Source organism: Rhinopithecus roxellana, chromosome 14, assembly GCF_007565055.1.
Source record: "Rhinopithecus roxellana isolate Shanxi Qingling chromosome 14, ASM756505v1, whole genome shotgun sequence".
Classification (NCBI taxonomy): Eukaryota; Metazoa; Chordata; class Mammalia; order Primates; family Cercopithecidae; genus Rhinopithecus; species Rhinopithecus roxellana.
The window spans coordinates 119,886,945-119,911,422 of NC_044562.1; the positions used below are offsets into that span (position 1 = coordinate 119,886,945).

Here is a 24,478-nt window from a genome sequence, read left to right on the forward strand (position 1 = left end):
AGATCAAGATAAGGCCAAGAAAAAGTATATAATCAACTTTGTAAAATGGTGAATTAACAATTTCCTTTTTATGGAAGCATTAGCTGATGTGATTTAAAGAGGGCTAGAAAACACACTAAGGAAAGCTAACGCAACAGCTCCCTTGTGAAATAAATTTTAAAATGCTCATTTTTTTCTCTTTTTGTGTGTGTACACATTTAGTTTTATTGTAACAAAGCAACTTGTACACTTTTAACGTTTAAAACTGAGAAGGAGCTTTCCTGTCCAGTGAAACAAAATTTAAAAATAAACCGGAACAAAATTACAATCGAGAATGTCAATTCCAAATAAGATCCTAGGGGTTCTGCTGATTCTCCCACTGAGTGGCAGGGCTCAAGTCATCATTAGGAGATAATTTATTTTAAAAGTGTCATCTTATGCAAGGATGTCTGTCAAACATCACAATTAAACATGCCAAAGGAGAAGCCATGTTGTAAAAATGTCCACTTAACCCATCAAACATCTCAGACCCATTCTTTGCTGACTTCTAGAATCCCATTGTTAAAAATTTTTTCTTTCTTTTTTTAAACAAGGGAAAGTAGACAGAAAGATGTTGGTAAATGCTAACTGTCCATATTCACATAGAGACCCAGTGTACTCTCCGAGCCCAACATACAGAGACAGCAGGAAGAAAGCTAGAATGGAATGCTCTGCTACACAGGGGCCTAGAGCCCTCCAGCTTCCAGCAGAGCGAAGGGGGCAGGTTTTTCTCTTTTTCCACAGAGCTGGGTGGTGTTGATTCCATACAGTTTTTGCTCAGACAGGAAGGGATAAAAATGAATTTCAAACAGAAAGGGGTAGAGACTCTTTTCCCATTGTATTCTGCTCAAGGTATTTCCCCCAAAATAAGTTGAGAACCATAGTGTAAAGAAACCTCAAGAACAGGGAGACTGAGCACAAGTGGGGGCGGGGACTGCAACTTGCCCCCAGGGACTGGAGAAAATGTAAAAAAAAAAAAAAAAAGGAAGACTGGAATCCATCAGTGTTCTATTAGTCATCTCCTTCATCCTCCTCTCCTTCCTCCCCTTCATCATCATCTTGGCTCATGTTTATTTCTTAAAATTATTTTGGGCCGGGTGTGGTGGCTCATGCCTGAAATCTCAGCACTGGGGAGGCCGAGGCGGGTGGATCACCTGAGGTCAGGAGTTCGAGACCATCCTGGCTAACAGGGTGAAACCCCGTCTCTACTAAAAATACAAAAATTAGCCCGGTGCGGTGGCGCGCGTCTGTAATCTCAGCTACTGGGGAGGCTGAGGCGGGAGAATCGCTTGAATCCGGGGGCGGAGGTTGCAGTGAGCCGAGATTGCGCCACTGCATTCCAGCCTGGGAGGCAGAGCAAGACTCCAACTCCAAAAAAATACAAAAGTATTTTTGGCTTTTCATTCACTTTGACTTAATATAGTTAAACACATACCCTCCAAAGAGATAATTCATTTCTGGGTGGGTTAAATGCTACCTATTACAAAATAATTTTAAACTGGTTTACATTAGTTAAAAATAAATGAATAAATAAATAAAGGACAAAGCAGTCCCTGCAGACTAAGCTGCAGCTGCACGAATAAGCAAAGCTAAATCGGCTCCTAAAATTTAAAAAGTCTTCCTTTCATCATGCCCCCTGGAAGGTAGCTATCAAAATTTTAGGGTTTTAAGTCGAAGATGCTCAGAAATATTAAGACAATTGTCCTTACTGTGCCACCGAAAGGCTAAAGGGAGTAAGCTTTTAACAAACGTTTAACGGAGTAAGTCCCAGAGTCCACATTGGATTTCATCGACTGTTAAAGCTCTCTGGTCTCAGCTGTTGGCTCAACGAACCTTCCCAAGACCTTGAAGACCGGCAGCCGACCCACCACCCTGGAGAGCGGAAGTGCGGAGAGACGCTGGACGCCCCGCCTCGGAGATACGACGCCGACCGCCCGACGCTCTGGCCTGCTAGGTCTCCACTCGGTAGCCGGAAGTCCTCTAGCGTTCGCCTTTAGGAAGCGGAAGTAAGAGGGCGGCCGGCAGCCGGGCAATTGCTTTGCGAGGCTGGGTGTTGAGCCGAGCCGCGGGAAAGGCGCGTGTCGGGTTCTCACTGGCGCAGCCTGCACCGCCGCTGCAGCCCCGCCCCGCCCTGGCGTTGTCCCTGGCCCTGTGGCGGACTAACCACGGCCCGGGCATAGGCGACAAGGGAGACGCGAGCGGTGCGTGTGCCGCGGCTGCGCTGCTGGTGACAGGTACCCAGGGGTGGCGTGAGGAGGCCTCATGGACGGAGAGAGGGTTTGGGGCGCAAGGCGACCCTGTGCCCCCGTCACATTGAGCTTTCGCCTCTACCGTGACTCAGTTTCCCCTCTGGTGTCCCATCCCTTCCCCTATTCGCGAGCGCCCTGAGTTGCCCTCATGGTGGTCTTGGCAAGGTATCGCTTCCGCGGGGGTGGCGGCTGGCTCTGTTCGGAGATCTTGGACCTTTTTTGAAGAGCTTTAGATCCTTGTGCCCAAGTGCAGAAGGAAGTGGGGGAAGTGTCCTACCGTGAATTTAGACCAAGCTTGATCCTCAGTGAGTTGAGAACCAGCACTTTGCTGGACCCTGATTGCAGAACGACGTGCTTTTTAAAATAGATTTCTATTTTTCCTAAAATGAATTCGGGTTGATGTGCCTTGGTTGCTGTTTTCGTTTAATACTGTGATCTGTTGGCTGGAAATTGGATGATCCGGTTTCACTTTTAGTGTGGGACCTGCCAGATTGAGATCTGCGGCGTCGCCAATAACTTAGAGATGTGAACTGTTTTTGTTCCTTAGCCAGAATCTGCAGTTTTTTTGCATTTCTTGCCAGATTTGAGAAGGAGCATATTTTGTTCGTTTGAAGTCCTGGGGTCTTTTGCCTTATTGTGCCACACTAACTGTTTCGGAAACATTCACTGATGCACTTGCCAGCCAATTTTAGTGTAAAGTGCGCTCTTTCTTTCAAGAATCTTAGACTTGCAAGCGTTTGAAGACCTTTTAAATAGCTATTTAACAACACCAAAAAACTTGGAATGATTGTAGCCTTTCACTTTGCCTTTTTTTTTTTAAGCCAGTCGAATTTAGCAACATTTGACTTTCTTTTGATAAACTTAGCTGAAGCTTATTTTTAAAAAGTTCTTATTTTTTTTTTTGTAGAGATGAGGTCTTGTTACATCCCAGTCTGATCTTGAACTCCTGGCCACATGAAGCTTATTAAAGGAAGTGAGCATAATACTCGTATAGTAGCATAGCACATTTATAATGCACATTGAACTTCAGGGGAATATATTAAACTATGAAGAAAATTCTTTTAGAACTTTCCTGCAGCTGTCTCTGAGCATTTTCTTTTTTAATTTAAGTTTCCCTGTAACAATACAAGACAATGTGATAATTTTCTTTTTTCTTTTTGTTTTTGAGATGGAGTTTCGCTCTTGTCTTCCAGGCTGGAGTGCAATGAGTCGATCTCGGCTCACTACAACCTCTGCCTCCGCGGTTCAAGTGATTCTCATGCCTCTGCCTCCCAAGTAGCTGGGATTACAGGCACGTGCCACCACGCCCAGCAAATTTTTTGTATTTTTTGTAAAGATGGGGTTTCACCATGTAGGCCGGGCTGGCCTCGAATTCTTGACCTCAGGTGATCCACCCTCCTTGGCCTCCCAAAGTGCTAGGATTGTAGCAGGACAAGCCACAGACAAAACCCCTCAGACACCGAGTTAAAAAAGGAAGGGTTTTATTTGGCCGGGAGCTTTGGCAAGACTCACATCTCCAACAACGGAGCTCCCCAAGTGAGCAATTGCTGTCCCACTTTAAGGGGGTCCGCGTGAGAGGATCGTGATCGATTGAACAAGCAAGTGGTATGTGACTGGGGGCTGCATGCTCCAGTAAGAACAGAAGAGAACAGGACAGGGGTTTTCACAGTGCTTTTCTATAGAATGTCTGTAATCTATAGATAACAGAACCGATTAGGTCAGGGGTCGATCTTTAACTACCAGGCCCAGGGTGTGGTGCGGGGCTGTCTGCTTGTGGATTTCATTTCTGCATTTTAGTTTTTACTTCTTTCTTTGGAGGCAGAAATTGGGCATAAGACAATATGAGGGGTGATCTCCTCCCTTAGGATTACAGGTGTGAACCACCACACCCGGCCTGATGTGATCATTTTCATATCAGATGTATAATAACCACTTCTAGCTGAAATTAGATTTATGTGGTTCACAGGAAATGGTTTTGCTAATAGATACATAGTAAATGTGTGTTATGCTTAATAATTTGAGAAGTTAATTTGTTTCTTTAAAAGGATACTTAGTAATATTTTTCCTTGCTACTATCTCATATATAGAATCTCAGATAGCCATGTATAAACTTGCAGATAGCATTTTTTTTTTTTTTTTGAGACAGCTGTCACCCAGGCTGGAGTGCAGTGGCACGTTCTTGGCGAACTACAGCTTCCACACCCTCCAGGCTCAAGCAGCCACCATGCCTGGCTACTTTTTGGTATTTTTAGTAGAGACAGGGTCTCATTATGTCTCTCAGGCTGGTCTCGAACTCCTGAGCTCAAGCGATCCACCTGTTTTGGCCTCCCACAGTGCTGGGATTACAGGCGTGAGCCACCCTCCTGGGCCTGCATATTGTTTTCTAAGAGTCTGTTTTTTTTTTTTTTTTTAACTAAAAAATACTATTATTTTAGTTTAAAAACAGGAGAAGAAAAAGTTGGTGATGACTTAGAATTTTCATGCCTCTTCTGTTTTCCAAAAAGTGTAAAGGGTTTTTTTTTTTTTTTGAGACAGGATCTCACTGCCCAGCTGGAGTGCAGTGGTGCTGTCCCTGCTCATTGCAACTTTAAGCAATCCTCTGATTTCAGCCTCCCAAGTAACTAGGACCATAGGCGTGTGCTACCCTGCCCTGGTAATTTTCAAATTTTTTGTAGAGATGGGATCCGTGTCGCTCAGGCTGGTCTTGAACTGACCTCCAGCAATCCTCCTGGGTTGACCTCCCTAAATGCTGGGATTATAGGTGTGAGCCACCATGCCTGGCTCGTAATATTTATTAATATTCTCTATATTTTACTGCAGATAAATAAGCAAGAGATAGTGTTTTAATTTTTTAATTTTTATTTTTTGTTTGTGAGACAGAGTCTTGCTCTGTTGCCCAGGCTGGAGTATAGTGGCATGATCTTGCTCATTGCAGCCTCCACCTCCTGGCCTCAGGCAGTCCTCCCCGCTCAGCCTCCTACAGATGGTTGTTGATAGTTGAGCCTAGAACTTGTTAAAGAGTGTTTTCTGTTTATTCATCATGCCGCAAGTATAATGCCTATGATCAGGCAACACCACATGACACATTCTGATGGCCATTATCTCAGACTGTCTTTATAAGCAACATTTAAGGACCCCTAGGGTCAGAGTGATAAGGGAGCCTATAAAATGAAGACATACTCAAACCAGAGACCACTCCTCTTCCCGTTCCTCTTCCCCTTCTCCTCCTCCTTTCTTTTTTCCTCCTCCTCCTGTCCCGCTCTCCTCCTGTCCCGCTCTCCTCCTGTCCCGCTGTGTTGCCCAGATGCAGCATGGACCTCCTGGGCCCAAGCTATCTTCCCACCTCGGCCTCCCGAGTAGCTGGGACCATAGGTGCATGCCACCATGCCTGGCTGATTTATTAATTTTTTTTTTGTTTCAAAAGAAGCTGGCAGTGCCTAAACTTAAAATGCTTCTAAAAGCCACTTTTCTATTTGGTGTAGTTTATTTTGCTTTTGCCCATCGTTCTTCAGAGATATTGTGTGTTATATGAAGCAGGATGTTAACACAAATGATGCTTTTTATAAAAGGAAGGTATTGACTGGTCCCCAATGTGGACGGCCTACCTCAATGATAGATTTTATAAGCAGTACGAAGGAACTGGGATGAGACGGAAGTGAGCCTTAGCAGAGCGAACATCCGGAAGCCAAGGATAGGTTAGTGCTTCCCACATAGTCATCCCCTTTTAGCTCTCATTCAAATGGGTAGAGCTTGGATACTGACTTTTCTGTAGCTCATGGGAGGTCTAATTAGGGTTCTGTTAGGTGGACTTTGGGGATGAAAATCAGAGACATCTGCAGCTGGACACCTTTTTCTGAAATTGTCCGGATGCTGTCTGTGAGGATCTTGACAGGCTTGGAGCGGCTACTGAGGGAGTCAGGAGGCCTGCGTTCTGTGGCCATCCACTTTGCCAGAGACCCCAGATCCCTCATTTTGTGGATGGGGACAGTTGGCTTGGCAAGCCACTAAAATTTTACATTTCTTTATTTCAGAACCTGTCTGAGTTTACATTTGAGACCTGTTATGTTTGTTTCCTAGGGCTACCATAACAAAGTGTCACAAACTGGGTGCCTTAGAACAACAGACATTTACTGTCTCACAGGGCTAGAAATCCTTAATCAAAGTTTCACAGGACCACGTTCCCGCTGAAATCTTCTTAGGAGAATCTGTCTTTGACTCTTCAGCTTCTGGTAGTTTCAGGCATTCCTTAGCTTACAGTATAATTTTAGTGTGTGCTTCTGTCTTCCCCTGGTCGTCCCCTGGGTCTCTGCATAGTTGTCCCTCTGTGCTGTCTTTCTCTGTCCAGATTTCTCCTCTTTATAACATCAGTCATTGGATTAGTGCCCACCTAATAATCTTGTTTTAACTGATGACCTCTGTAAAGAATGTATTTACAAATAAGTTGACATTACGAGGTACTGGGGGATAGGATTTCCATATCTTTTTTGGGGGACACAGTTCAACCTTTAATATCCATCATTTATATTTTCATCTATCTCGGTTTTGTTTTCATGCTTTATAAAGTATGGTTGTGTGCAAGCTGGTGTGCCACCAACTGATTTTTATACCCCTGTATAGTGTAGATTCCTTGGGAAATGAAGCAGAGCCTTTGAAAGAAGGAATGTAATAACCTAAATGCCTTCAGTTACGTATCAGTCACTCAGCAAATATCTGTTGGACTAGCTAGACATTAAGTGCTATTATATGTCAGAAGCATTTCTTTTTCTCTAACTTATGTTATTTTGTGTCTCCAAGTATTAGGATTGTTATTTTGTGTCTCCAAGTATGAGGTTAAAATTACCTTGTAGCAGGCCGGGCGTGGTGGCTCACGCCCGTAATCCCAGCACTTTGGGAGGCTCAGGCCAGCAGATCGCGAGGTCAGGAGTTTGAGACCAGCCTGGCCGACGTGGTGAAACCCTGTCTCTACTAAAGATACAAAAAATTAGCAGGGTGTGGTGGTGCGTGCCTGTAATCCCAGCTACTTGGGAGGCTGAGGCAGGAGAATCGCTTGAACCTGGGAGACAGAGGTTGCATGAGACGAGATCGCACCACTGCACTCCAGCCTGGGCGACAGAGCGAGACTCCGTCTCAAAAAAAAAATTTCCTTGTAGCAAAACTTTTTTTCTTTTTTTCCTTTTAGGAGTTTGCTATAAAATGGGAGTTCTGATTGTACTCACTGTTCTGTGGCTGTTCTCCTCAGTAAAGGCCGACTCAAAAGCCATTACAACCTCTCTTACAACAAAATGGTTTTCCACTCCATTGTTGTTAGAAGCCAGGTAAGAGAACATTTTTTTCCCCTCCATGTATTTGAGTATAAATATAGGCTCTGACAGTGAACATTCAGGAGCTTTTTAAGCAGTGAGATTATCATCAAATGCATTTATGAAGAGCCTCTTTCAGTGTGCACCGTGGTATGTACTGTACAAAGGCTGTTAGGGCATAGCATCATTCAGTAGGACAAGAGCTACGTGGGTTTATAGAGATATATAGGAACTTTAGACAAATAACTGTGTTGGATAAGTTAGTATGTTACTTTCCAAAAAGCATAACAAGGGAAGAGAGAGTTGTGTTTATTTATTTATTTATTTTTGGAGACAGGTCTCACTCTGTTTCTCAGGCTGGAGTGCAGTGGTGAGATCTTGGCTCACTGCGACCTCTGCCTCCTGGGTTCAAGGGATTCTCATGTCTCTGCCTCCTGAGTAGCTGGGCTTACAGAAATGCTCCACCACATCCTGTTATTCTTTGTATCTTTAGTAGAGACAGGGTTTCACCATGTTGGCTGGGGTGGTCTTGAACTCCTCAGTCTCATGTGATCTGCCCACCTTGGCCTCCCGAAGTGCTGGGATTACAGATGTGAGCCACTGTGCCTGGACAGTTGTATTCAAATTTCCTCCTTATTTGAAGGAAGTTTTAAGAGGTGATTGATAAAAGGAAAAGAAGAGGGCTTAGCAACTTGGGGGAAAGAGGACTTATTTCCCTTAAGAACCTGGAAGAAGGCTGGGTGCAGTGACTCACGCCTATAATCCCAACAGTTTGGGAGGACGAGGTGGGTCGATCACCTGAGGTCAGGAGTTTGAGACTAGCCTGGCAACAATTAGCTGTGCGTGCTGGCGCGTGCCTGAGCATCAGATTAGGAGATTATGCCCATGCAGCTCAATCTTTCTTTTTAAATGATAAAAACGGTGGCTAGGTACAGTGGCTCATGCCTGTAAATCCCAGCACTTTGGGAGGCTGAGGTGGGTGAACTGCTTGAGTCACGAAGTTTGAGACCAGCCTGGGCAACATGGGGAAACCCCATCTCTCCAAAAAAAAAAAAAAATAGCTGAGTGTGGTGGTTCGTGCCTGTAGTCCCAGCTACTTGGGAGGCTGAGTGAAAGGATCACTTGAGCCCAGGAGGCGGAGCTTGCAGTGAGCCAAGATCACGCCATTGCACTCCAGCCTGGGCAACAGAGCAAGACTCTGTCCAAAAGAAAAAAAAAAAGAGAAAGAAATTACCTTACAATTAAAATGGGTAGAATTTTTCATAAAACAACAGTTGTCTTAAAATTAGTGAAACACAATATAGTAAATAATTTCATGAGAAGTTTTGTATTCCAAGTGTGCTTTTTAGCTAGTGTTTGTAAATAAATGTAATGAGGTATCTGTCTGTATAGGTAGGGCTTAAATGCTTATGGATGGAAACTTATTTGATTGTATCTCAAGTAATCTAGAGGTAGAACTAGCAGAGACTTTCCAGAGGATAAGTGTGGGTAGATTGAGCAGCAAGCACTTGGTAAGTCTCAGTGTTTGAACGTGCTAGAAATTTGGACTGTCACATCACTTCGATCAGCCTTGTGGTCTGCGTTCTTCATCTTCAATTTAGAATTTTTTTTTTTTTTGTGAGAGTTTTTGAGACAAGGTCTGTCTCTGTTTTTCAGGCTAGTGTAGTGGTATGATCTCAGCTTACTGCAACCTCTGCCTTCTGGGCTCAAGCCATCCTTCCACCTAGGCCTCCCCAGTAGCTGGGACTACAGGCGTAAGCCACCACCCCAGCTTATTTTTGTATTTTTTATAGAGACGGAGTTTCACCGTGTTGGCCAGGCTGTTCTTGAACTCCTGGGCTCAAGTGATCTACCTGCCTTGGCCTCCCAAAGTGGTGGAATTACAGGTGTGAGCCACCATGCCTGGCCTCTAGAGTTTTGTATTCTAACATTTTCCCCTTAATTCCTAGAAAAATGTGGATGAAGAGTTTTGCTATGTTGATTGTGTGAATGAATGGTTGCACCTCTTAAGGAAAAAGCCTGATTTGATATTGCCAAAAGGACCAGTGGGAAGGGGCATGCAGCAGCCGGTCTTGACTAGCTCAGGAGCCTAGCAGACTTTCTGCTAAATAGACTTCCTTCCATCGCCTCTCTCTGCCTTTCTTTCTCAGCATAGAAGTGGCAAAACAAAGACAAAACCACTGTATATATTTCATAGTGATAACTAACTTGGTAAATGGGTCCAGCTTCTCAAATGTCTGAACTTTATTAGATACGGCATAGTAGTAAATGTGAAGTGGCTTTTTTTTTAGAGTTCTTATTGTGGGGAAAAAAAGCCCAATAAAGCAAATAACAAACAAAAAAACAGCGACTGAAGATATTTTGAGACTGCCTGAGCTAGACTGCCTGAGCCTGGACCCTAAAAACTAAAGTTTTTCTTTTCCTTTTGCTAATCTTATTTTGGATGATTTGTTTGGTATAAATCTGTCATTGAGATTTACAATCCCTGCCCCCAACCCCGTTTTGTTTTTGAGACAGAGTCTCATTTTGTCGCCCAGGCTGGCGTTCAGTGGTGCCATCTTGGCTCACTGCAACCTCTGCCTCCCAGGTTCAAGCCCATTCTCATCCTCCTGCCTTAGCCTCCCGAGTAGCTGGCATTATAGGCATGTGCCAGCACGCCTGGCTAATTTTTACATTTTTAGTAGAGAAGGGTGTTTTACCTTGTTGGCCAGGCTGGTCCGAACTCCTGACCTCGGGTGATCTGCCCGCCTTGGCCTCCCAAAGTGCTGGGATTACAGGTGTGAGCCACCGTGCCCGGCCTGTGTTTAACATTCTTACCCTGAATTACATTTTGTTACTTTCACTTTTATTTACACTAATTTCTTGATATTTGTACTTCTTGATCATTGTACTAGAAGATTCCTGTGGCATAAAACTATGGACTTTTGAGAAAGAATGCTAAATTTGCCAGTCCTAATTGCTCAATATTTTCGGTTTCTTTGGTCACTGTGAAGTGAACAGGGTATATACTGTTTTCTTCATCAACTTGCTTATCACAAACATTTCCCCCTTTCATGATATCCCTGGTCATTTGCCATTTTGTTTTATTTTTATTTTTATTAATTTTTTTCCTTGGCATGTGAAGTAAGAGCTACATTTGCCATTTTGGTTTATTTTTATTTTTATTAATTTTTTTCCTTGGCATGTGAAGTAAGAGCTACATTTGCCATTTTGGTTTATTTTTATTTTTATTAATTTTTTTCCTTGGCATGTGAAGTAAGAGCTACATTTGCCATTTTGGTTTATTTTTATTTTTATTAATTTTTTTCCTTGGCATGTGAAGTAAGCTACATTTGCCATTTTGGTTTATTTTTATTTTTATTAATTTTTTTCCTTGGCATGTGAAGTAAGAGCTACATTTGCCATTTTGGTTTACTATTTTTAGGCTCCTTCTCCTGTGGCTGTTTGTATACAGTTTGCCAAGGTAATATGACATGTAGGCATCTCATAGAAATGAACTATGCTTATTTGAATCCACTTAGTATTCACCTCCAGAGCTAGCAGAGCCCACCATTCTTCATTCTTGTATCTGTGGGAGACCCTGATGAAGGATCAAGGTACTCTGTCCATCTGGTTAAGGATGAAGGGTCAGAATCTTTTACTATACTTTATGGCATGCGGCCACCACAGATCTTTTGCCTTCCTTGCATCTATCCCTCAGGGACTAAAAATATTCCTGTTGTGTATTTTTAGATTGGACCTGATGTTTGTGAAGGAGTTGTAGCTTTGTGGTTGTCAGTGAAGTGATACTTATCTTTAATTGAAGTAAAACACTAAGTGTGTTTTCTGCAGCTGTAGCTACAGAAATATTACATAAGGAGGTATTATTAAAATCAAAACCAATAATCATTTATTGAGTGCTAAATTTTGTAATGACCCAAGAATGTAGCATGATAGAAGTATAAACTAAATAGACATGAATTTATGTTCCAGCTTTTCCATTGACTAACTCTATGTCTGTAACCAAGTTAGTAGCATCTCTGAATTACAGCTTATTTATTTGAAAAATGGTTATATCTGAGGGTGGGCTGTGTGAATTTGAGGACACAAGTAAATATGCCAAGCTTAGTGACCGTCACATCATAGACCCTCCTTAAATATTAGTTTCTTCTCTCCTTCTAGTTCTACATAGAAGGAAGACCAATGCTGATCTCCCACAATAGCTTTGGAAATCTAAGAAAACAAGTTGCTTCCCTATTTGTACTGTCTTGTGGGCATTCATTCTGGTTGTTTGTAGCTTTTTCTGTGTTGTAGATTAAAAACTTATCCTAGATTATGGCATTTCAAAACACTTACATATGGAGAGAATGGTATAATGTACTCTCTCTGTACCTGTCACCCTGTTTTAACAATTAAGTACAATAACCACCATCACCACCACCTTCTCTCCTCCTGCACTAGAATATTTTAAAGCAAATCCCAGACATCATATAATTTGTAAAATCATGATTTTTGGGGGGAGGGGGAGGGAGTTTCACTCTTGTTGCACAGGTTGGAGTGCAATGGCGTGATCTCGGCTCACTGCAGTCTCCGCCTCCTGGGTTCAAGTGATTCTCCTGTCTCAGCCTCCTGAGTAGCTGGGATTACAGGCGCCCGCCACCACCCTCATCTAATTTTTTGTATTTTTAGTGGAGATGGGGTTTCACCCATGTTGGCCAGGCTGGTCTCGAACTCCTGACCTCAGGTGTTCCACCCACCTCCGCCTCCCAAGGTGCTGGGATTACAGATGTGAACCACCGTGCCTGGCCTGTAAAATCATAATTTATACTCAGTGGAATAAGTGTTATATAAGAAGTTAAAGAAACAAAAAGCAACAAAAATATACTTTAAAAAAAGGCAGCATTTCTTTAATAATATCTTGTATTGTTCTTCTCTCCCCTGGGTTGTTTCAGTGGATCTGGTAAGCAATATTAGGACTGTTCCAAGTTTAGACTTTGTAAGACTTATGTAGGCAGTGGGGTGAAAAGAATGTATGTTTTAAGAAGCTTCCCTGTAATTGTATGAAAACCATGTATTTGTGTGTGGCCTTTACTGGGGGAGTCTTAGTCTGTTTGAATCTTAGTTCACACCACACTGGTGAGTGTGTCACCTTACCCCTCTCTGCTTATCTTGTGAATGTGCCTTTAATTAATTAATTTAGTGTTTATTTGCACATCCTGGTGTATCTGTCTTAGTACTTGTTTTCTTAGACTATAAGCTATGCTAAGCTTGGTGTGGTGTCTATGTCAGTTACTAGAAAGCGTAGAAAAATACTACTCTCAAGGAGGCATTAAGAAATTTAACATATTATGATAATGGATATTTTCAGAAACCTAGTTTTAGAGAAGCTGTGCATTACCAGGAAATGTTTCTTATTTTTCCCGTATTTCTGTGTCTAGCTGTGGAGTAGAGTGAGATTGTACACCTCAATGTTGACAAGTAATGGGAAAGTCTTCCTTTGGCTAGGTAAGCTGAGATCCAGATCTGTAGTATGCTTTAAGACAGTGAAAGATCGCTACTGCATTAGTATTATGGCTTAGAGGAGAAGATAAGCAGTTGACATGAATCATTCAATTACTACATGCATTTCCTTTTAGGGGTTTTAGACTCTTGAATGAAGGGAAATTTAGATTGGCCATTATTTTAGTAGTGTAAAGTTGAAAAAAAAATTAAGATGGCATTAAGTTCTTGGATCTGATTTTGTTGGATCAGTGCTAATTTTAAACTAAGTTTGGATTTAGGGGTGTTAAAAGATTACAACATGCGGCCTTTAGTCTCCCAGAAATTTTTCTGTGGTTCATATTTTACTGTGGGAGAACTTTAGGCAAAACATATTTTTTGTTCTTTGTAAGGCCTTTCAGAAAATAAGTAAGCAGAACTACTACTAGAATCATCAGTTCCTAGTTCTGCTTCCACTACTCATAGTATTTTTGTCAGTGGGATTTCATAAGCTTTCTTTATATTGAGACTTCCCTTTTATGTTTTTATTATTCCAAATTTCTTAAGAAATAGCTATTAGGTAAAAAAGTTCATAGGCTAAGTTATTAATAACTAATATGCTGGTAGGATTTGTTTATCATTAAAAACATATATTATACATAAAGGAGTAGTATATATTATAGATTAAAAGTCCAACTATGGACATTTGGAAACTTCAAAACTTATTTTTACTCTCTTTAGTCATATAGCTTATATTAGAAAATTTTATTAAGTTGTTTTATTTCTGATCTTTTCTCCCAGTGAGTTTTTAGCAGAAGACAGTCAAGAGAAATTTTGGAATTTTGTAGAAGCCAGTCAAAATATTGGATCATCAGATCATCACGGTAAAATTGAAGCAAATGCTTCTTTGACTTTGGTGTCTGGGAATATAGTAGGAAAAAATGGTCTCTGTATAGTATGTGTGGCATGGCCGTCAATGGAAAACATTGCTGTCTTTAATGATTGGAGTTACGATCGTGGTCAGGAAAAGCCAGCACAACACAAATAATTATTTTTGAAGCAGTTTATAACTTTGGCTATAAGTGGTACCTTTGTTTTTTTCCCCTCTTGTTTTTGTTCTATCATGATCCTTTATTAAAGTGCTATGTGGATATTTTGTGGAAGTACATTTCATTTTAAGTCATTCAGTATTAATAACCATATAATCTGATTCACTGTTTTTTTTTTGTTGTTGTTATGAACTAATTACACAACTGATCTATTATCTGTTAAGTTCATTGTCATTAAGTTAGTATCATCCAGAATGTTTTCCATTATGCCTGCCAGCCACCCACAACTTGAGTGTTAAGGTGTCAAATTAATGATTATCCTGTAAATCCTCATTTCCAGTTTTTATGATGTGCTTTCACATTTTTTAAACTTGGTATAAGCTATATAGGGTGTAAACACTAATAGTTGGAGATGCTGATATGTGAGTAGTTAAAACCTTGAATGTTAATTTACATTGACAGATATAGGTTATTATTTTTTTTTAATTTTTATTTTTTGAGAGAGAAGTCTTGCTTTGTTTCCAAACTGGAGTGCAGTGGTGTGATCTGGGCTCATTGCAACCTCCATCTCCCAGGTTCAATAATTTCTCCTGGCTCAGCCTTCCAAGTTGCAGGGATTACAAGCATTCGCCACTACACCTGGCTAATTTTTGTATTTTTAGTAGAGACGGGGTTTCCCCATGTTGGCCAGGCTGGTCTCGAACTTTTGACCTCAAGTGATCCACCCGCCTCAGCCTCCCGAAGTGCTGGGATTACAGGCATGAGCCACTGTACCTGGCCAGATACAGGTTCTTACAGAAGAGGAAATGTTCCAAAATTGTGTGACTGCTGTTGATGTTAATGGGTTGGTTTTTTTTTCTTCTTTTAAAATTATTTAATTAAAAAAAAAAATACAACGGAGATGAGGTCTGTCTCACTGTGTTGCCCAGGCTGGTCTCAAACTTCCGGGCTCAAGTGATCCTCCCAACACAGCCTCCTAAAGTTCTGGGATTACAGGTATGAACAACTGTACCTGGCCTGTATTGATTTTTTAACTTTTTAATTTTTTATTAAAATAATACATGTTTTAAAAGTTGTCTGGATCTTTTTGTTTTGTTTTTATTTCACTTTTTTCACTCGGTGTGATCTATCCAAATATTTATTTTATTTTATTTTATTTATTATTATTTTTTATTTGGACTAATTAAAAAAATTTTTTTTGTAGAGACAGGGTCTCGCTGTGTTGCCCAGGCTGTTCTCGAACTCCTGAGACTCAAGCAATCCTCCTGCCTTGGCATTCCAAAGTGCTGGGATTACAGGCATGAGTGACTGCACCCAGCTAGATTTTATTTATTTTTATTTTATTTTATTTATTTTTTTGAGACAGTCTCGCTTTGTCACCAGGCTGGACTGCAGTGGCGTGATCTCAACTCACTGCAATCTCTGCCTCTTGAGCTCAAGCCATTCTCCTGCCTCAGCCTCCTGAGTAGCTGGGATTACAAGTACCCACCATTGCGCCCAGCTAATTTTTGTATTTTTAGCAGAGATGGGGTTTTGCCATGTTGGCCACGCTGGTCTCAAACTCCTGACGTCAGGCAGTCCACCTGCCTCAGCCTCCCAAAGTGCTACGATTACAGGTGTGCCACCAAGCCCGGCCTATTTTGATTTTAGAAACAGTCTGCCTCTGGAGGCTGGAGTGCAGTGGTGTGATCATAGCTCACTATAATCTTTAACTCCTGAGCTCAAGCAGTCTTCCTGCTTCATCTTCCTTAGTAGCTGGTATTATAGGTGCGTGCAGCTAGGCCTGCCTAATTTTTAAATTTTGTTAAGATGGGTCTTGCTATGTTGCACTTGCTGGTCTCAAACTCCTGGCCTCAAGGCATCCCGCCCCGCCTCCCACCTTGGCCTCCTAAAGTGATGGGATTACAGGTGTGGGCCACCATGCCCAGCCTGAATCTTTTTTTTTTTTTTGGCAATATAGATATGTAAATATTTTAAACAAGCATCTGTAAGTTTTACTAATTTCAAGGCAACTAGAATTAAGTTATCAAAAAATACTTTTAAGATTTTATAGAACAAATTTATCAAAGTGGGTTTATAATCAAATTTGAACTTTGACATTTAAAATGACATTTTTTTTTTTTTTTTTTTTTTTTTTTTTTTTTTTTTTTTTTTTTTTTTTTTGAGACGGAGTCTCACTCTGTCGCCCAGGCTGGAGTGCAGTGGCCGGATCTCAGCTCACTGCAAGCTCCGCCTCCCGGGTTCACGCCATTCTCCTGCCTCAGCCTCCCGAGTAGCTGGGACTACAGGCGCCCGCCAGGTCGCCCGGCTAGTTTTTTGTATTTTTAGTAGAGACGGGGTTTCACCATGTTAGCCAGGATGGTCTCGATCTCCTGACCTCGTGATCCGCCCGTCTCGGCCTCCCAAAGTGCTGGGATTACAGGCTTGAGCCACCGCGCCCGGCCTAAAATGACATTTTTTAAGTGAAAATGATAATACATATTCATTAAAGCTATAGGAGTATGAATTCTATGAACAACATAAAAGCGTGTTAAACATTTTATTTGTTTGAAATATTATTTATAGTCCTGCCACCCAAGATTGACACCATTAACATTCTGGCATCATTTTGAGATATTTCTTATCTATTTTTTACGTAGAGGATGCTGTTGCAGTATAGAACCTTTTATATTCTGCTTCATAAAATGTTAATATTTGTATTTTCTTTTTAAAATGGAACATTTTCTTTTCTTTCTTTCTTTATTTTTTGAGACAGAGTCTCCTCTTGCTCAGGCTGGAGTGCAGTAGCGTGATCTTGGCTCACTGCAACCTCTGCCTCCCGGATTCAAGTGATTTTCATGCCTCAGCTGGGATTACAGGCGCTTGCCACCTTGCATGGCTGATTTTTGTATTTTTAGTAGAAATGGGGTTTCACCATGTTGGCCAGGCTAGTCTAGAACTCCTGACCTCAGGTGATCCACCCACCTCCCCCTTCCAAAGTGCTGGGATTACAGCATGAGCCACCATGCCCTGCCTATTTTTATTTTTTAAAAAAGAGATGCACTGTGTTGCCAGGGCTGATCTTTTGAGCTCCTGGGCTCGAGTAATCCTCCTGCCTCGGCCTCCTAAAGTTTTGGGATTACAAGCTAAGCCACTGTGCTTGTCCTTTAAAATGCAAAATTTAAGGTTTTTTGCATGGATAACATGTGATTCCGAAGTCAAAGCTCTATAAAAGGTTATATGCAAATAACCTTTATATTCATATTTATAAAAATTTGAAATAATCACATTTGAACTTTGACATTTAAGATGATATTTTTTCAGTAAAAAATTATTTGTATATATATAAAAAAAATTGTTTCCTCCTTGACCCTGTTCCTTCTGTTTCTTTCCTGCTTTTTATAACATTTTAATTAATTTGTTTAGCCTTCAGCAAATATATACATATGTACTCTTCTTTCTCATTCTTTCTCCTGGTTAAAAAAATAAGTTACTATGTACATTGTTTTGTGTCCTTGCTTTTTATTTATCCTGGGGATTTCTTCACATTAGTATTTGGATTTTTTTTTCTTTAAAATAATTTGGTCCAACTTTTTGTTTTTTTTTTTTTTTTTTTTTTTTTTTGAGGCAGAGTCTCGCTCTGTCGCCCGGACTGGAGTGCAGTGGCCGGATCTAAGCTCACTGCAAGCTCCGCCTTCCGGGTTTACGCCATTCTCCTGCCTCAGCCTCCAACTTTTTGTTTAAAGGCTTCTTTTCAAACTTTAAAATGTCATCAGTGTTCTTTAATACTGTAACTTCCTCATCACACTGCTCAGTTTTGTTTAGTTTTTGGAATAGTTACCATGTGCTAGGCATCATGGATATAAGGATAAATAGGTCATAGCCTCTGCCTCTGGGGACCAGAAGTCTAGGCGGGGTATAGATAGACAGTGAATAAATAATTTAGTAAATGATATGATAAGTGAAAGAGGTAAACAGAGAAGTGTTCTGGGATTGAGGAAGAGATTTAACTGGTCCACTGAAGCACGGGGTAGGGATTGTGGAGACTTCCTGGAGTAGGTGATTTCACAGCTGAATTATTTCTGAGGAAGTATGTAGCTGTCAGTCATCCAGGTAAGTGGGAAAATAGGGTCCAGGGGAGGGACTAGTTTGAAAGGGAAGAGGAGAGGAAGAGCCCAACTGCATTGTGTATTCCAGGGAATTTTAAGCATTTGATGAGAGTTCAAGACAATATACTGGTAAAACTTGCCATCACACACCTTTGTAACACAGCTGTGTGCTTCATGAACTATCTTCTTTAGATTTCTCTAGTCATATGCAATTACTTTGGTTAATGTTCTTCCTTGACAGGTACTGATTATTCCTATTATCATGCAATACTGGAAGCTGCATTTCAGTTTCTGTCACCTCTCCAGCAGAATTTGTTGAAATTTTGTCTGTCTCTTCGTTCCTACTCAGCTACGATCCAAGCCTTCCAGCAGGTGGGTCCCGTGCTCTTAAAGAACAGCATTTTAGAGTGTATGTCATGATGAATGGATAGACTGCAGTTGTCCTGGAATTGAATTACAGAGCTATCACTTTTTTGCCTGAAATTTTCTAGGATTTATGATTTAAAAAAAGAAATAATAAGCAAAATTGATGTTAAGTCTTCAACCCGCAGATTTAAAAAAAATAAGAAAAAGAATATCTGTATAGAAAAGAGACAGCAGGCCGGGCGTGGTGGCTCAAGCCTGTAATCCCAGCACTTTGGGAGGCCGAGACGGGCGGATCACGAGGTCAGGAGTTCGAGACCATCCTGGCTAACACGGTGAAACCCCGTCTCTACTGAAAAATACAAAAAAGCTAGCCGGGCGAGGTCGTGGGCGCCTGTAGTCCCAGCTACTCGAGAGGCTGAGGCAGGAGAATGGCGTAAACCCGGGAGGCGGAGCTTGCAGTGAGCTGAGATCCGGCCACTGCACTCCAGCCCAGGCGACAGAGCAAGACTCCGTATCAAAAAAAAAAAAAAAAAAAGAAGAGAGACAGCAATATTTTATTTATGCAATGCAGCCTGGGAGATGTAATCTTGTTAAACCAATGAGCCAGCATCTAATCACAGCCTGTAGTTCTAAAAGCAGTTCACAGAAAATACAGGAGGCAAGAAATGTTTAGCATCACCACAGGGATGCAGTCAGGAAAATCAAGAATACAGGAATTGTTGTAGTAATCTAGTTTCTTCAATAAATAAATTATGGAAATTTCTATCGTAATTGAAAAGAAAAAGAGGGACAGAGGAACCTCAAGTTAAAGAGAGACTTAAGAAGAGACAGTCAAAGGTGTCTTCACCAACTAGATATTTGATATAAAAGCAAAGTTAATTTTAAAATTATTTTTTACTATAAAATAAAACATAGAAAAACCACTCTCAAAAAATATATAGTAATGGTTTATTATAATGTGAACATCCTTGTAATTTTCACCCAAGTCAAGAAGGAGGACTTGATCTGGCACCATGGAAAGCCCTCCATGTACTGTGTCCTGACTATGGCCACCTTCCGCCCTCTGAAACCAACCACCCTGTTAACTTCTGTTGCAGTCATTTGCTGTGTTACTGTATTGTTGTATTGCCCAAGGATACATCGTCATAATATAAAGTGATTTTTTTTTTCATTTTTCTTTATTTTGGGACAGAGTCTTGTGCTGTCGCCCAGGCTGGAGTGCAGTGGTGCAATCACAGCTCACTGCAACCTCCACCTCCTGGGTTTAAGTGATTCTCCTAGCTCAGATGGGGTAGCCTGCTACCACACCCAGCTGATTTTTGTATTTTTAGTAGAGACAGGGTTTCACCATGTTGGCTAGGCTGGTGTCGAACTCCTGACCACAGGTGATCCACCCTGCCTCCGCCCCCCAAATTGCTGGGATTACAGGCATGAGCCACTGTGGCTGGCCTGTTTTTGCCTTTATTGATTTTGTTTTTTTGAGACAGGGTCTTGTTCTGTGGCCCAGACTGCAGTGCAGTTCAGTGATGATGGCTCACTGCAGCCTCAGCCTTTCAGGCTCAAGCAATCCTCCTACCTCAGCCTCCTCAGTAGCTGGGACTACAGGCGTATGCCACTGTGACTAACTAATTTTTTATTTATTTTATTTTTTGTAAAGATAGGGCCTCACTATGCTGCACAGTAGCTGGGACTACAGGCGTATGCCACTGTCACTAACTAATTTTTTATCTCTTTTATTTTTTGTAGAGATGGGGTCTCACTATGCTGCCCAGGCTTCAGTGGCAGGCTTAACTGCCCAGGTTTGGGCTTAAGTGATCCTCCCACTCTGGCCTCCCAAAGTGCTGGGATTACAGGCACAAGCTACCACACTCAGCCACTTTCACCAATGTTGTCTTGTCATAATTTAATCACCTATTTTGATTATACATGTCTTTATCTCATCCTTGGTTAGAACTTTAAAAAGTGTGCGTCTTCTGTGACAGATAGCAGCTGATGAACCTCCACCGGAAGGATGTAATTCGTTTTTTTCCGTGCATGGAAAGACGACTTGTGAATCTGATACCCTGGAGACTCTTCTACTGACAGCCTCTGAAAGGTAGATTGCGTGTTCCTTTGTTTTCATATCACGCATTTCCAGTGCTGCTTCTGTATGTCATCTGCCTTCTGATTTTCTCATCTGTTTTGTATCATTAGGTGTAATGGTTTAGAGTATGGCTTCTGGAACCAGACTGACTAGATTTGAATCTTAGCTCTGTCACTTAAAATCGTTTTGTGAAATGTGGCAAATTAATCTCATTTCAAAATGGAGATAATACAAGTATTTAGTATTAACTGTTATTCTTTAGTAATGACTGCATCTGAGCAATGACATAGGCTTTGTCATTAGCTTAGTAAGGAATACTGTGTGTGTTAAAGCCAGTGCCTGAAATAATGACATTAATGATAATATCTCTCAGGATATTATTAGTTTCAGACAAAGGAGGATATTTGAAAGATAATTGCAGGCTTGATTTGAATATTAATTTGGTAACCAATGTACCAGCTTTTTTGCCCAAAGGTGGGTTTCCTGTGGTAGACCACTCGACTGTGTATCATTTTGCTGCCTGGCTAGGGCAGCAAGCCGTCTGTACCTCCTCTAATGCTGTGCATGAACAGAACAGTGAGCTCTCCATGGGGTTGGCCTGCCCTGCCAGTACTGCTAATGGCAGTTAGGTAGTGCAGGTTTTCTTTAGTGAGATTGTCTGCCCAGCACCCATCCTCTGCCCACGAAACGTCATTAGTGGTTCTTACTCAGAGTGCTAACCAGAAAACACAGCGTGCACTCCAGCCATCTCAGGGCCAAGGCATGGACATTCAGAAATGGCTGCATGTGATACAGTCGTCCTCTCTCGGGGAAAACAACATTGACGGCTTTGTAATTCTTCTAAAAAACTTTATTTAATTTGCTACAACAATAACGCACACCTTTATAAAGAAAAGAATAATAGTGTCTCCTCTCTGAGAGGTGGTAACTACTTTTAATGGTTTGGCATATATACCTTCAGACTTTTTTCTACAGTTTTAAATTTATACATGTAAGTAGTTTTATTTTTATAAAAGGCATCTTTCCATTTAGTATGAGTGGGTGTATCTCATTATTTTTAACACATGCATAACCTATGTAAGACTGTCCCATAATTGATAATTTATCTCTTTCTGATGGATTTTTAAGTCATTCTCTTTTTTTTTTTTACCCCCGTTACAATAAGGTTATGTGGAACATCCTTGTTCGTGTCTTTACTTTCTGCTGAGTTATAGAGTTTATTACAATAGAGATTGGTAGGTCATAAAGTCTGCATTAAGATCTGTTAATATCTTGATGCCATCCTTAGATAAGCTTTTTGGGGAGAAGTTTTAAAATTTATGAGGAAAACTGAAATGTTAAGTCCATTAGAGGCACAAGCCTATAGTCCTAGCACTTTGGGAGGCTGAGGCAGGAGGATTGCTTGACCCCAGGAATTCCAGACCAACCTGTGCAACAAAGTGAGATGCTGTTTATCCAAAAAGTAGGTGGGCATGGTGGCAGTAACTGGGCACACGCCTTTGGTCCCAGCTACTGGGTTGTGTGGGAGGATCACTTTAGCCTGGGAGGTAGAGACTGCAGTGAGCTGTGTTCATGCCACTGCACACTAGCCTGGGCAACAGAGTGAGACCCTGACTCCAAAATAAAAACAGAAACAAAAACGTCCATTAGGAAGATCATAGTAGTAAAAATAGTAGAGGAGGTAGACTTAATATAATTGGCAAGTAATATGCTTAATGTTAGCCTCTGCTTTTTGCATTATTTATACTTACATTTTTAAATGAAAAGGTAATCATATTTTATTTATATGGTAGAAAAAAATACTTGGCCAGCCGTGGTTGCTCACGCCTATAATCCCAGAACTTTGGGAGGCAGAGGTGGTTAGATTGCTTGAGCCAGGAGTTCGAGACCAGCCTGGGCAACATGACAAAACCTCATGTCTACAAAAGATACAAAATTTGGCTGGCATGGTGTTATGCACCTGTAGTCCCTCCTTGAGCCCTGGAGGTCTAGGCTGCAGTGGGCAGAGAGATCACGCGACTGCAGTCCAACCTGAGCGACAGACTGAGGACTTCTTAAAATATAAGATAGTATATAACATATTATATTGACCAGGCGTGGTGGCTTATGCCTGTAATTCCAGCACTTTGGGAGGCCGAGGCAGGTGGATCACCTGAGGTCAGGAGTTTGAGACCAGCTTGGCCAACATGGCGAAATGCCATCTCTACTAAAAATACAAAAATTAGCTGGGTGTGGTGGTAGATGCCTGTAATCTCAGCTACTGAGGAAGCTGAGGCAGGAGAATCACTTGAACCCAGGAGGCAGAAGTTGCAGTGAGCCGAGACCATGTCATTGTACTCCAACCTGGGCAACAGGAATGAAACTCCATCTCCAAAAAAACAAACAAACAGAAATATTATATTATGTTTTATACACACACATACACACACACACACACACCACATACATACATACTCAAGATTTAGTGGTCATTTGAATATGTGTCCTTTTTTGGCCCTTTTCCTCCCCTTTTAGGAATTGGTAGCTATTATTAATTGAGGTTTATTTTATTCTTTTTTTTTTTTTTTGAGATAGGGTCCCGCTCTGTCACCCAGGCTGGAGTCCAGTGGCATGATCATGGACTATTGCAGCCTCAACCTCTGGGGCTCAGGTGATCCTCTCACCTTAGCCTCCCGGGTAGCTGGGACTACAGGTGAACGCCACCATACCCAGCTAATTTTCGTTATTTATTATAGAGTCAAGGTTTTGCCATGTTGCCCAGTCGCTTCTTAGTTATGATTACAGGCATCACGCACTGGACCTGGCCAGTGTTTACATTTTATAGTTAGTATTTTGTATAATGTACTTTTGTTATTTTTAATCATGAATAAACAAGACTCATACCTGATAGTAATCTTAGTAAGTGAAAAGTATTTAAGATCATGCTGCCCTTCATGTTAAGATGCTTATAATCTTTATTTAAATTTTCATAGCTGTACTTTATATTTTGTGACATTTTTAGTGTTTCACAATTATTTTTAAAGTTTTAAGCTTTTATTATTTATTTTCAGACCCAAACCTTTATTGTTCAAAGGAGATCACAGATATCCCTCATCTAATCCTGAAAGCCCAGTGGTGATTTTCTACTCTGAGATTGGCTCTGAGGAATTTTCTAATTTTCACCGCCAACTTATATCAAAAAGCAATGCAGGCAAAATCAGTTATGTATTCAGACATTATATATTTGTAAGTATTGATTTATTTTAGACCTGTTTTGAATGTAATTTGCCCAGCATGACCTTAGAACATAAGATAATAATCTCCCTCTTTATAAAATAATCTAGTTATTTGAACCCCTTTTTTGAGAAATCCAGTAGTTTCATTGAGTCTGTTATTTGCACATAAGATGTGCTTTGCTTCACTTTCTGAAGAAATAGAAAACATGCTAAACAAATGGCTTGATAAAGTTTACGTTTTATTTCAAAGTGAACCATGTAAATAATCTTTTCTAACTCTAATATGGTCATTATACTATGGAATTGATTGTTGAATTCAGTTTCTTTTCCAATCTTTTTTCTTTTGTTTTCTCTTTGCCACCTTTTTATTTGGTGGAAGCAGGAGGATTTTCTAAACAGGCGATTCATAGGTAGACTTGATATAATATTAAGCTTTTAAGACTCTGTGTAATATTTAGTCATTTAAAATATTTATATGTAAAGGTTGTTAGCCCTTTAAAGTTTCTGTGTCATAATAAGCTCAGTACTAAGTTCATGGCAAAAAAATAAAAATTTTATTGATTGAATCATTTATTTTTGAGAGGAAGTCTCGCTCTTGTCACCCAGGCTGGAGTGCAGTGGCACAATTTCAGCTCGCTGCAACCTCTCCCTCC

General features: G+C 41.0%; 1 protein-coding gene across 2 annotated transcripts in view; it reads left to right on the forward strand.

Annotated features, from left to right (window-relative positions):
* Positions 1-2,027: 2,027 nt before the first annotated feature.
* UGGT1 (UDP-glucose glycoprotein glucosyltransferase 1) overlaps positions 2,028-24,478 on the forward strand; it is a 102,869-nt gene continuing 80,418 nt past the window's right edge. Inside the window, exons 1-6 of one of the 2 annotated variants that reach the window (XM_010363429.1) lie at positions 2,028-2,252; positions 7,447-7,582; positions 13,826-13,908; positions 18,403-18,533; positions 20,510-20,622; positions 23,661-23,835. In XM_010363429.1, the coding sequence (XP_010361731.1) occupies positions 7,461-7,582; positions 13,826-13,908; positions 18,403-18,533; positions 20,510-20,622; positions 23,661-23,835 (624 nt within the window). In that variant the 5' untranslated portion in view covers positions 2,028-2,252; positions 7,447-7,460. Of the gene's footprint in view, positions 2,253-7,446; positions 7,583-13,034; positions 13,052-13,825; positions 13,909-18,402; positions 18,534-20,509; positions 20,623-23,660; positions 23,836-24,478 lie in introns of those variants that run through there. The other variant, XM_030916403.1, reaches the window with a different exon arrangement.